The sequence below is a fragment of the Oncorhynchus gorbuscha genome, linkage group LG03 (assembly GCF_021184085.1).
Source record: "Oncorhynchus gorbuscha isolate QuinsamMale2020 ecotype Even-year linkage group LG03, OgorEven_v1.0, whole genome shotgun sequence".
Taxonomy (NCBI): domain Eukaryota; kingdom Metazoa; phylum Chordata; class Actinopteri; order Salmoniformes; family Salmonidae; genus Oncorhynchus; species Oncorhynchus gorbuscha.
In genome coordinates this window covers 58754315-58768306 of record NC_060175.1, presented here as the reverse complement: position 1 = coordinate 58768306, position 13992 = coordinate 58754315, and the positions used below count along the sequence as shown (strand labels likewise).

The 13992-nt window shown below is 43.8% G+C and overlaps 2 protein-coding genes across 2 annotated transcripts in view; one reads left to right on the top strand and one right to left on the bottom strand.

The window, feature by feature from the left end:
• Window positions 1–2197: 2197 nt before the first annotated feature.
• LOC124031638 (cytidine deaminase-like) lies at window positions 2198–9946 on the top strand. The gene is made up of 4 exons (XM_046343131.1): window positions 2198–2479; window positions 3419–3530; window positions 9176–9233; window positions 9416–9946. Exons 1-4 carry the CDS (start codon window positions 2290–2292, stop codon window positions 9554–9556), a joined length of 501 nt encoding a protein of 166 aa, XP_046199087.1. The 5' UTR covers window positions 2198–2289; the 3' UTR covers window positions 9557–9946.
• The window catches only part of LOC124031639 (dnaJ homolog subfamily C member 16-like), a 28810-nt gene continuing 24692 nt past the window's right edge, over window positions 9875–13992 (bottom strand). The window contains exons 14-17 of the mRNA XM_046343132.1: window positions 12596–12685; window positions 12329–12499; window positions 11706–12062; window positions 9875–11645 (exon numbers count right to left, since the gene is read on the bottom strand). Of these exons, the coding sequence (XP_046199088.1) occupies window positions 11495–11645; window positions 11706–12062; window positions 12329–12499; window positions 12596–12685 (769 nt within the window). The 3' untranslated portion in view covers window positions 9875–11494. The remainder of the gene's footprint in view (window positions 11646–11705; window positions 12063–12328; window positions 12500–12595; window positions 12686–13992) is intronic.

Sequence of the window (13992 nt, the reverse complement as noted above, 5' to 3'; positions counted from 1 at the left end):
CGACGCCGTCTCCTCCTTTGTAAGGATCACAATGGGATACCATGTACAGAAACTGTTAGTGTATCGATATGGGACATAGATACCGAACTACCCACTGTAAACCATTACCACCAGTTTTCTTTACTACATAGAAAACACGGGAAAAAAAATACACTCAGGTCTATCATCTCTCTTATGGCTACTGAATGCTGTACTGAATGTCAAAAGTGAGTGATAGTCTTTTTGCTGATAGAAAGCATCTAGGTAATAGTGTTATCAGCAGACAGATGGATGTACTGTATAGATGTGATCAACCTTACAGCCCATCTAATCATTTGTTGAATAAGAAAAACCCACGTACACTTTACAGCCATTGAAAAACATGGTTTATTTTGTCCGGTCACCAAAACAGAAAGAGAGTTTAAGACACACTAAAGCATCTGTGTCCGCACTGTTAGTTGACATATTTCCCTCTATATCATATTTGCATTAATATGTTATTTTGTATGTCTTGTCAAACTCATACAGTGAGGGGAAAAAAAGTATTTGATCCCCTGCTGATTTTGTACGTTTGCCCACTGACAGAGAAATGATCCGTCTATAATTTTAATGGTAGGTTTATTTGAACAGTGAGAGACAGAATAACAACAAAATCCAGAAAAACGCATGTCAAAAATGTTATAAATTGATTTGCATTTTAATGAAGGAAATAAGTATTTGACCCCCTCTCAATCAGAAAGATTTCTGTCTCCCAGGTGTCTTTTCTACAGGTAATGAGCTGAGATTAGGAGCACATTCTTAAAGGGAGTGCTCCTAATATCAGTTTGTTACCTGTATAAAAGACACCTGTCCACAGAAGCAATCAATCAGATTCCAAACTCTCCACCATGGCCAAGACCAAAGAGCTCTCCAAGGATGTCAGGGACAAGATTGCAGACCTACACACGGCGGGAATGGGCTACAAGACCATCGCCAAGCAGCTTGGTGAGAAGGTGACAACAGTTGGTGCAATTATTCGCAAATGGAAGAAACAAAAAATAACTGTCAATCTCCCTCGGCCTGGGGCTCCATGCAAGATCTCACCTCGTGGAGTTGCAATGATCATGAGAACTGTGAGGAATCAGCCCAGAACTACACGGGAGGATCTTGTCAATGATCTCAAGGCAGCTGGGACCATAGTCACCAAGAAAACAACCGGCCGCGACCGGGAGGTCCGTGGGGCGATGCACAATTGGCCTAGCGAGGTCCTGGTTAGGGAGGGCTTGGCCGGTAGGGAAATCCATGTCTCATCGCACACCAGCGACTCCTGTGGCGGGCCGGGCGCAGTGCGCGCTAAACTAAGGTTGCCAGGTGCACAGTGTTTCCTCCGACACATTGGTGCGGCCGGCTTCCAGCTTGGATGCGCGCTGTGTTAAGAAGCAGTGCGGCATGGTTGGGTTGTGTATCGGAGGACGCATGACTTTCAACCTTAGTCTCTCCCGAGCCCGTCCGGGAGTTGTAGTGATGAGACAAGATAGTAGCTACTGACCTCTGATTGCCAACAAGAGTTTTGCGACCAAGTACTGAGTCATGTTTTGCAGAGGGAGGGTCAAATACTTATTTCCCTCATTAAAATGCAAATCAATTTATAACATTTTTGACATGTGTTTTTTCTGGATTTTTTTTGTTATTATTGTTATTATTCTGTTTAAATAAACCTACCATTAACATTATATACTGATCATTTCTTTGTCAGTGGGCAAATGTACAAAATCAACAGGGGATCCAATTATTTTTTTCCCTCACTGTACTTCTTATCCATTTCATCTGTGGATAAATAACGTTTGTAAGGTTATTTGGGGTTTTCTCTGTGTTTTCCCAGTAAAACAATAAAGATAATTATTTTTACCAAGCTGTGTCTTCACGAATCACTAGCTACTCATCTACAAAATATATATATATTTTACCAGCACAACAAACCTCCTGTGAACTTTATACACTGCCACAAAGAAAACATTTACAGTAAGCTAAGGCAACAATATGCAACATCCTACTGGTTGTGCAACAAGCTCACTCAGCTCAACACGCAGCTGACTCGCCCCCTTCCCTCTACACACACACCATACCCACCCAGATTCATCAGAGAGGGGGAGGATATACAAGTAACAGGGATTGGCTATAAAGAAATAAACCACCCCCCAGCTACCCTCCCCCAATTTATTACAGTACAAGACATACTCATACCTCCACAGAAAGTCAGAGAAACTCAACAAGAACACACACAGGCACCAACACCCACAGATTCACACCACAGACAGACTCAGAGTCAGTATGGGAGACCTGCAGATCGAGATGCTCCATGGTAAGGACCAGGGGTCGCAGCTCCTCCACCACCCAGACAGGGTAACGGTAGAAGGGCTTATCCATCAGTCTCTGGAGGCCAAGGAGTTTTCCTACTGTCCCTACAGCAATTTCAGGGTCGGGGCTGCCCTCCTGGCCCACGACGACAGAGTGTTCACAGGTGAGATATCATCCATCACTTCAAATCTATGGATTGAGTTTACTTGATCTTCTTAAAAGAAAATACCTACAGCTGACAATCAGTATACGTTTAGTTCGATCTATTTGACCAGGTAAGTTGACTGAGAACGCGTTGTCGTTTAGCTACAACATTGAACTGGGAAGACTTAGTGGAGAAGGATCCGACGTTAGATGCACGTGTTACAGTAAAGTAAAAAATGTACAGAACCTCTACATTTTAATCAAGAATTTTAGAATAGACCAGGAAATAGGCATATCCCACACTCTGAAAAATACATTACCCTGTAACATTTACACTGTAAAATGTGTGACAAAGATTGCTTCTAATCAAGAGCAGGAATATGTACGTGTGTAAAATCCAATGTTTCAACGTTCCTGAACCAAGGAATAACCACATATGAAGCAGGCCTGTGATGTTCAGAATGATGTAACTGTCTGTGTCCTAGAGTTCTGTAGATTATTCACACTTGTTCCCTCAGTGTTGGAATTTACTCAGTCAGAAATTAATCAGTTAGTCCGTTAGAATCTAGTCAGAAAGGAATTTAGTTATGCTTGTGCACAAGCATAACTAGGTTATATAACAATACATGAACAGTCAGTAAATTCAAAGGACTTCAATAACTTTGTTGAGTACACTGTGCTCTCGAATGACTGGTTTTTGCATAACCTATTAATGATTAATTAGGGGAAAACTATCGAAACCAAGTAATCTCCTTGGAATAAAAACACATTTTTTTTCAAGAGGATGCTTGGTATTTTCAAATCAACCAATCCATCAATTGACCAATCATATAAGATCTTTATAGGGAACAGGGGAGACGTCTTCAGCTCTGTCTGCGTTTGCCTTTTGTTTTAAGCCCTTTGAAACCAAGTGAAAAGCGCTGTGCATGACAGTAAATGTGATCTGTCGTCTCTTCAGGTTGCAATGTGGAGAACGCGTGTAACAACCTGGGTGTGTGTGCAGAGAGGAACGCCATCGCTAAAGCAGTGTCAGAGGGACGCCGTAGCTTCAAGGCCATCGCTATCGCCAGGTAGTTCTACACTGAGTGTACAAATGATTTAAGAACACCTGCTCTTTCCTATGACATAGACTTAACAGAAAACGAAAGGAGACAGTATGTGTTTTTTCCCATAAATAACAACTGGTCTCAAGCTTTTGCTCACCTGATAAAGAATATCTCATGGTAAACTGCAGACTTATATCTACCAAGAGAGATCTCATCCATAATTACACGGCTGTCTACATTCCTCCACAAGCCAACACCACTCTGGCACTCAACAAACTGTATGGGGCAATAAACAAACAAGAAACTGCTCACCTCAGCGTTTCTGGTGGGTGGTGAATAACACAGGGAGACTTAAAATCAATCCTACCTCACTTAGCTCCCCTATTGGCACGGGATAAAACTCTAGACCACTTTTATTCTCCCACAGAAACGCATACAAGACCCTCTCTTGTCCTTCCTTCGGGCAAATTTGACCATGACTCCATTCTCCTGCTTCCTGAATACAAACAAAGGCTCAAACAGGTCTACATTTGATTGTGAGGAATTCTAAATCAGGTGAACAGAAGGATTTGAGTTCCTGTATGTGATGAAAGAAACATACAGGAACTCAAATCCTTCTGTTCACCTGATTTAGAATTCCTCACAATCAAATGTAGACCGCATTATCTACCAAGAGGATTCTCTTCGATTATAATCACAGCCGTATATATATCCCCCCCCCCAAGCAGACACATCGATGGCTCTGAACGAACTTTATTTAACTCTTTGCAAACTGGAAACCATTTACCCGGAGGCTGCATTCATTGTAGCTGGAGATTTTAACAAGGCTAATCTGAAAACAAGACTCCCTAAATTTTATCAGCATATCGATTGCGCAACCAGGGGTGGAAAAAACTTGGATCATTGTTACTCTAACTTCCGCGACGCATATAAGGCCCTGCCCCGCCCCCCTTTCGGAAAAGCTGACTACGACTCCATTTTGTTGATCCCTGCCTACAGACAGAAACTAAAATAAGAAGCTCCCACGCTGAGGTCCCACGCTGGTCCGACCAAGCTGACTCCACACTCCAAGACTGCTTCCATCACGTGGACTGGGATATGTTTCGTATTGCATCAGATAACAATATTGACGAATATGCTGATTCGGTGTGAGAGTTCATTAGAACGTGCGTTGAAGATGTCATTCCCATAGCAACGATTAAAACATTCCCTAACCAGAAACCGTGGATTGATGGCAGCATTCGCATGAAACTGAAAGCGCGAACCACTGCTTTTAATCAGGGCAAGGTGTCTGGTAACATGACCGAATACAAACAGTGCAGCTATTCCCTCCGCAAGGCTATCAAACAAGCTAAGCGTCAGTACAGAGACAAAGTAGAATCTCAATTCAACGGCTCAGACACAAGAGGCATGTGGCAGGGTCTACAGTCAATCACGGACTACAAGAAGAAATCCAGCCCAGTCACGGACCAGGATGTCTTGCTTCCAGGCAGACTAAATAACTTTTTTGCCCGCTTTGAGGACAATACAGTGCCACTGACATGGCCTGCAACGAAAACATGCGGTCTCTCCTTCACTGCAGCCGAGGTGAGTAAGACATTTAAACGTGTTAACCCTCGCAAGGCTGCAGGCCCAGACGGCATCCCCAGCCGCGCCCTCAGAGCATGCGCAGACCAGCTGGCCGGTGTGTTTACGGACATATTCAATCAATCCCTATACCAGTCTGCTGTTCCCACATGCTTCAAGAGGGCCACCATTGTTCGTGTTCCCAAGAAAGCTAAGGTAACTGAGCTAAACGACTACCGCCCCGTAGCACTCACTTCCGTCATCATGAAGTGCTTTGAGAGACTAGTCAAGGACCATATCACCTCCACCCTACCGGACACCCTAGACCCACTCCAATTTGCTTACCGCCCAAATAGGTCCACAGACTATGCAATCTCAACCACACTGCACACTGCCCTAACCCATCTGGACAAGAGGAATACCTATGTGAGAATGCTGTTCATCGACTACAGCTCGGTATTCAACACCATAGTACCCTCCAAGCTCGTCATCAAGCTCGAGACCCTGGGTCTCGACCCCGCCCTGTGCAACTGGGTACTGGACTTCCTGACGGGCCGCCCCCAGGTGGTGAGGGTAGGCAACAACATCTCCTCCCCGCTGATCCTCAACATTGGGGCCCCACAAGGGTGCGTTCTGAGCCCTCTCCTGTACTCCCTTTTCACCCACGACTGCGTGGCCACGCACGCCTCCAACTCAATCATCAAGTTTGCGGACGACACAACAGTGGTAGGCTTGATTACCAACAACGACGAGACGGCCTACAGGGAGGAGGTGAGGGCCCTCGGAGTGTGGTGTCAGGAAAATAACCTCACACTCAACGTCAACAAAACTAAGGAGATGATTCTGGACTTCAGGAAACAGCAGAGGGAACACCCCCCTATCCACATCGATGGAACAGTAGTGGAGAGGGTAGCAAGTTAAGTTCCTCGGCATACACATCACAGACAAACTGAATTGGTCCACTCACACAGACAGCATCGTGAAGAAGGCGCAGCAGCGCCTCTTCAACCTCAGGAGGGTGAAGAAATTCGGCTTGTCACCAAAAGCACTCACAAACTTCTACAGATGCACAATCGAGAGCATCCTGGCGGGCTGTATCACCGCCTGGTACGGCAACTGCTCCGCCCTCAACCGTAAGGCTCTCCAGAGGGTAGTGAGGTCTGCACAACGCATCACCGGGGGCAAACTACCTGCCCTCCAGGACACCTGCACCACCCGATGTTACAGGAAGGCCATAAAGATCATCAAGGACATCAACCACCCGAGCCACTGCCTGTTCACCCCGCTACCATCCAGAAGGCGAGGTCAGTACAGATGCATCAAAGCTGGGACCGAGAGACTGAAAAACAGCTTCTATCTCAAGGCCATCAGATTATTAAACAGCCACCACTAACATTGAGTGGCTGCTGCCAACACACTGACTCAACTCCAGGCACTTTAATAATGGGAATTGATGGGAAATGTAAATATATCACTAGCCACTTTAAACAATGCTACCTTATATAATGTTACTTACCCTACATTATTCATCTCATATGCATACGTATATACTGTACTCTATATCATCGACTGCATCCTTATGTAATACATGTATCACTAGCCACTTTAACTATGCCACTTTGTTTACATACTCATATGTATATACTGTACTCGATACCATCTACTGTAGCTTGCCTATGCTGCTCTGTACCATCACTCATTCATATATCCTTATGTACATATTCTTTATGCCCTTACACTGTGTATAAGACAGTAGTTTTGGAATTGTTTGTTAGATTACTTGTTGGTTATTACTGCATTGTCGGAACTAGAAGCACAAGCATTTCGCTACACTCGCATTAACATCTGCTAACCATGTGTATGTGACAAATAAAATTCGATTTTATTTGATTTGAAGGGGGTGTCCACATACCTGTGTATATACAGTGCATTCAGAACGTATATAGACCCTTAGACTTTATCCAGATGTTATGTTACAGCCTTATTCTAAAATGGATTTAAAAAATAATTCCTCATCAATCTACACACAATACCGCATAATGACAAAGCAAAAAACAGAAATATAAATACCTTATTTACGCAACTATTCAGACCAGTTGCTATGAGACTAGAAATTGAGCTCAGGTGCATCCAGTTTCCATTGATCGTCCTTGAGACGTTTCTACAACTTGGAGTCCACCTAAATTCAATTGATTGGACATGATTTGGAAAGGTCCCACAGTTGACAGTGCACGTCAGAGCAAAAACCAAGCAATGAGGTCGACGCAATTGTCCGTAGAGCTCCGAGACAGGACTGTGTCAAGGCACAGATCTGGGGAAGGGTACCAAAACATTGTAGCATTGAAGGTCCACAAGAACACAGTGACATCAATCATTCTCAAAATGGAAGAAGTTTAGAACAACCGAGTCTCCTCCTAGAACTGGCCGACCGACCAAAGTGAGCAATCGGGGGAGAAAGTACTTGGTCAGGGAGGTGTCAGGGAAGAACCTGATGGTCTCTAACAGAGCTCCAGAGTTCTGTTGAAATGGGAGAAACTTCCAGAAAGACAACCGTCTCTGCAGCACTCCACCAATCAGGCCTTTATGGTAGAGTGGCCAGACGGATGCCACTCCTAAGTAAAAAGGCACATGACAGCATGCTTGGAGTTTGCCAAAAAGGCACCTAAAGGACTCTCAGAACATGAGAAACAAGATTCTTTGGTCTGATGAAATCAAGATTGAACTCTTTGGCCTGAATGCCAAGCGTCACGTCTGGAGGAAACCTGGCACCATCACTACGGTGAAGCATGGTGGTGGCAGCATCATGCTGTGGGGATGTTTTTCAGCAGTAGGGACTTGGAGACTATTCAGGATGGAGGGAAAGATGAATGGGAAAAGTACAGAGATATCCTTGATGAAAACCTGCTCCAGAGTGCTCAGGACCAGGAAGGTTTACCTTCCAAAAGGACAACGACCCTAAGCACACAGCCAAGACAATGCATGAGTGGCTTCGGGATAAGTCTCTGAATGTCCTTGAGTGGCCCAGCCAGAGCCAGGACTTGAACCCGATCAAACATCACTGGAGACCTGAAAATAGCTGTGAAGCGACTCTCCACATCCAACCTGACAGAGCTTGAGAGGATCTGCAGAGAAGAATGAGACATACTCCCCAAACACAGGTGTACCAAGCTTGTGGCGTCATACCCAAGAAGACCAAAGGCTGTAATCGCTGCCAAAGGCCCTTCAACAAAGTACAGAGTAAAGGGTCTGAATACTTATGTAAATGTGATATTTCCATGATTTAAAAATTCACAATTTTTTTTGACAGTTTTTGCTTTGTCATTATGGGGTTTTAGGTAGATTGATGAGGAAAATATGTGTTTCATCCATTTTAGAGTAAGGCTGTAACGTCACCAAATGTGGAAAAATTCAAGGGGTCTAAATACTTTCCGAATGCACTGTATCATGGATCTCCCTCGAGTACCTCTGCACATTGACCCAATACTGGTACTCCCTGTATGTAGCTCCATTCTTGAGTATGTTATTCCTTATGTTAGTTACTATTTTAGATTGATTTTTAAATTACAACTCTGCATCGTTGGTAAGGTTAATAAGCCAGCATTACACTGTAAACTCAAAGACTTGTATGCGGCGGATGTGATAAATACATTTTGATATGTGTACATTCCTCATCTCAATAATTCAAGTCTAATGCTGACTCCTAGTGTCAGGATAGTGTTATAACATCTTGGTAACTATCAATGTTCTTATACAAATGTGTTCGAGGCAGGTTGACGTTCATCGTCACGAGGCAGAACTGAGCAGTTTCCGCTAGATGGGCCAGCTGCAGTCAAAATTGGCTATATTGTAAAAATTAATTTAAGAAAAAAAACACATTGGTTGACATTTAGGGTTAACAGTGTGGTTAAGGTTACAGTTGGGTTTAAAATGAGATTATATATGACTTTGCGGTTGTGCCAGCTAGTGATCACTCTGCAGAGCTGCCTCCAGTATGAGTCATGAGCCAATAAATGCCATCCTGCGTGTTGCATAGTGCAGTGCAAGGACAATAGCATTCTTCTCATTGACTGTGTTGTAAAATGCCTTCATATCAATGTTTGCAGTGATTTACATGACCAGTTCATCTCACCATGCGGTGGCTGCAGACAGTTCATGAGAGAGGTAAGCATCATTCAAGCCTGGTATCCTAGGAGGAAGAGAAATTGTCTGTCATTCATCTAGTGTAGGTGTAGTAGGTCTACTTCTGTTACAATGCCTACATTCTGATGACCAAAGTAGTTAGAGAGCAGGAAACTTAATGTAAAGTTTTCCTGATGCTCCATATACAACGTGTTTTTCTCCAGTTTGGGGCCAACTGGGACGTGTACCTGACCAAGCCAGACGGCTCATACTTAGAGATGAAAGTCAGCGAGCTGCTTCCTGTCTCCTTCGGTCCAGAAGACCTATCCATGAAGAAAGTCGTCAAGATCCCCAACGAGTATTAACCCGTTATAACAACCACTGGAGGGGGGGGATAAATATACTTAAATTATCTATATATTTGACACAAATCTTTGATATAAGGTAGATTGGGGGTAACGGGATGGAGAACTCCAATCCAGAAAAATGACATTTTATGTAGCACGTGAGGACTGGATAGTAGTTCCATGTCAACAATGTATATTTATGTATTATCATTGTTCATGTGTAATCGAGATTTCAGTATGTTATTGACAGTACATTGATCAATTTGTATCCATGTATAATATTTTGTCACACTTTGCTGGTATCTTTATTCCACATCAATCTATTACTGTGAGTGATAAAGATTTAGAAAATGTTTATTAATGTTAGGAAGCACAGTTACATCAAATAAATAACAGCACATCAAATAATTATATATTTCACATTTCATACTAATCGTTTAAAATGGACTACAGTACTACAGACTCTCCCAAACAGTTCAACTCCTCAAATTTACGTTGGATTAAATCTCTCATCAGCACCAATATTGGACATGGACATGAGAAACGCATTCAAATGAAAAGGCAGGCAAAGTGAAATATCTACGTAGTTTATATCTATTAACTTAGCGAGCGGGAAATCATTCTGTAGCAAGAATGCAAGTAAAGGACATCTTATGCAAAACTTGTGTGCAAGTGTCACCGACTGGGTTTGAACCATGGACCATACGGTTTCAAGCACAGACTGTTTAGCTCGCTAAGCTAAAGCCTTAACCAAAGTCTTCAGGTCTCAGGCAAGGTTTTACTCACCATCACAAGCCTGGTTCACAAGCACATCATGAGGTACAGGAAGGAAAGAGTTGTGGAATAAAGTTGATGGAGCGTTGCAAATCTCACGGTGACAAAACACGGAATATTCTTCTGACAAAGACATGCAATAAAATCCATAGCAGTATATTTAAGGGCACGGACTCAAAACGAAAGTAAAATTAAAGAAACGAGACAGAAGGATGATTCAACCTTTCTGCCTGATCTGCAAAGGGGAATAAATATTTATAAAAAGAGTTGTACGGAGATCTCCAGCTTGGGGACCTGGCCCTGAGCAGCAGCAGAGAACACCAAGGGCTCTATTCAACCAGCCAGGAACAGTTTATCACTCCCAAGTCCTAACCATTAGGAAAGAATAAGCCAAAACTGATCTTAGTCCAGTGTTACTGTGGTAAAAGTTCAGTAAACATGAAATAGGAGGAAATGTCGTGAAAAGGGAGGTCATACCTGAATTTGTGCTACAAAAACAAGTTATTTTCCTGTTTCAAACATGTATTCCTTTGAACAGGACCCTAGTTTAAAACTGTACATGAGATTTTTTTTTTGCTTCACATTATTTTGTTCACTACATGGATCTTAACCTACGTAACCCCCCCCCCCCCCCCCACATGGAAACAACGCTTGACTCCACCCCACACCAGCCTCCTCTGAATTGCACATAATATACCGCCACCCCACCCCCTTTCTTTAAATCCTAAGAGCCGGTGGTTATTGAATAGGGTCCTTGGTGTTTATTTACAACAAAATATCTAAACATACAGTAGTCAGTGCAACACGTCAATTGTCTCAGGCCCTAATTCCGGGTTAACAGCTTCCTATGAAAGACAATGGCAAGATCAGTGCATTTGAAGCTTCACCTACTACAGTCCCTAAAGCTAAAGTAAAAAATGATTGTTGTGATGGAGCTTCAGTTTCTTGCCTGGTCCCGGATCAGTTTGTGCCGTCTGACCAACTCCTATGACCATTGTCACACCTGAAGTTGGCATTCGCAAGAAAGCACAAACAGATCTGGGACAAGGTTAGTATACTTTATAGGGTTATATTAATCTTCTGTATTATTCATTGGCTTTGCATAATGACTACTGGCTACGTTTAAGCTGCAGAAATCTCATTTACACTTCATATGGGTCCGGTCGGGTCCAGTCCAGTTCCTCAGTTCTGGGGAGCGGGGCTGGAGCTTGGGGAGGTGGTGTCCAACCCAGGCCAGCCAGGGACACTGTGCCTGGGCAGAGTCCCCTCCATCAGCCTCTCCATCCACAGCCCCAGCCTGTCCAGCTTATGGTGCACCTCCAGACTGGTAGCCCTGGAGGCCCGCCCACCACCCCTCCCACCCCTACCCGACAAACCCCCCTCCTCCCTGGACCTTGAACGTGAGCTCGACTGGGATCGCGACCTTGACCGAGACTTTCTCCTGGAGCCTTCGTCAAATGATGAAGATGATGAGCTTGAGCTCTCTCCGCCAGTGTCCGTGTCCCCAGTGAAGACAGGTCTGAAGAGACAGAAGTACTTCTTGTGTCCATTGAGTGCCAGAACATGGCCTGTGAAGTCTCTGGGACGACCTGAGAAGGGAGAGGAGTATTCATCCCCCTCTCCTCCTCCCCCTTCCTCCTCCTCTCCATGGGTCAGGACCCGGGCTGCAGTAGGACAAGACTCCAAGAGAGATGGCATCCACTGGCTGTGTTTGTCTGCATTCAGGAAGGAGAAGTGTAGGGTCTGGGTCCTGAGGGTGGGCATAGAGAGACAGACACAATCACAGACAGAGACAGAGTGGGTGTGGCACAAAAATACACTAATCACTAGCGCAAGTGTGGCATAATACAATATAACACAGAATGCATTTAATTTCTGACACAAAAGTGTTGAGGTTATTTTCTAAAGCAGTACATTTTCTGTAACCATTATTTATACATTTTTGTCTCATTAATTTATATATGACAAAAATGTATATATTTTGCACGAGAGGCTAAGCAGTGTGTAGCATCTTACCCGGAGAAGGAGAACACCTCTTTGGCGTACTTCCTGAGCAGAGCATTCTTGGAAGCGTCAGTGAGGACTAGGACCACGTTGATGTGACCAGGTCTCAGCTTGACCAAGTTACTGATGTAGGTGATGTTTGTCAGCTCCGTCACCTCCACAAAGTCCTTCTTAGGAGGACGACTGGCAGGGTGGGGAGGAGAGAAGAGGGTGAATACTCGTTATGTTACCGAAGAGAAATATCCTTGCGCATGCATGCACGCATTATTTTATTGTTACCTGGAAGTATTGGCTCTACCAGGTGAGTCTTCAGTCTTTGGTGGGTTCTTTGGCTTTGGTTTTTGGGGAGGCTTCTCTTCACCCGAGTCACTAGTGACGAAGAAACGGTGAGAGAGCAGCTGTATGTCTGTCCGCTATCAGAAGACATATGACTTATCGCTCGACTACTGACACTGACTGAAAAGTCTGTTTAAGGTTGAGTTAACTATCCAAACATAAATATGCAGCATCAGGTGCTTTCCAAGTACATTTCAAAAAGACAAATGGGATTCTACATGTTTCTATTGTAAATACTGTCTCAACAATTTCTGATAAAATAATATATGTCGGGCTTGTGGAGCCTACAAAGAAGAATTAATGAGTTAGCTATACAAAAAAAGCTCAACTTAGATATAGTTAGTCAACACATATGGAATCATGTAGTAATCAAAAAGGTGTCAGACAAATCAAAACATATTTTATATGTGAGATTCTTCAAAGTAGCCACCTTTTGCCTTGAGGACAGCTTTGCACAGGCTTGGCATTCTCTCAACGAGCTGCATGAAGAATGCTTTTCCAACAGTCTTGAAGGAGTTCCCACATATCATGAGCACTTGTTTCCTTACCTCTGCGGTCTAACTCATCCCAAACCATCTCAATTGGGTTGAGTACGGGTGATTGTGGAGGCCAGGTCATCTGATGCCTCACTCTCCTTCCTGGTCAAATAGCCCTTACACAACCTGGAGGTGTGTTTGGGTCATTGTCCTGTTGAAAAACAAATGATAGTCCCACTAAGAGCAAACCAGATGGGATGGCGTATCGCCTCAGAATGCTGTGTTAGCCATATTGGTTACGTGTGCCTTGAATTTGAAATAAATCCCAGACAGTTGTCAACAGCAAAGCACCCCACACCATCACACCTCCTCCTCCATGGTGGTAACCACACATGCGGAGATCATCCGTTCACCTGCGTCTAACAAAGACACTGCGGTTGGAACCAAAAATCTTACATTTGGACTCATCAGACCAAATGACAGATTTCCACTGGTATAATGTCCATTGCTCGTGTTTCCTGGCCCAAGCAAGTCTCTTCTTACTGGTGTTCTTTAGTAGTGGTTTCTTTGCAGCAATTCGACCATGAAGGAAGGCCTGATTCACGCAGTTTCCTCTGAAGAGTTGATGTTGAGATGTGTCTGTTACTTGAACTCTGTGAAGCATTTATTTGAGCTGCAATCTGATGTGCAGTTAACTCTACTGAACTTATCCTCTGCAGCAGAAGTAACTCTGGGTCTTCCATTCCTGTGGCGGTCCTCATGAGATAGTTTCACCATAGATAGAGCATGATGGTTTTTGCGACTGCACTTCAAGAAACTTTCAAAGTTCTTGAAATTTTCCGGATTCACTGACCTTCATGTCTT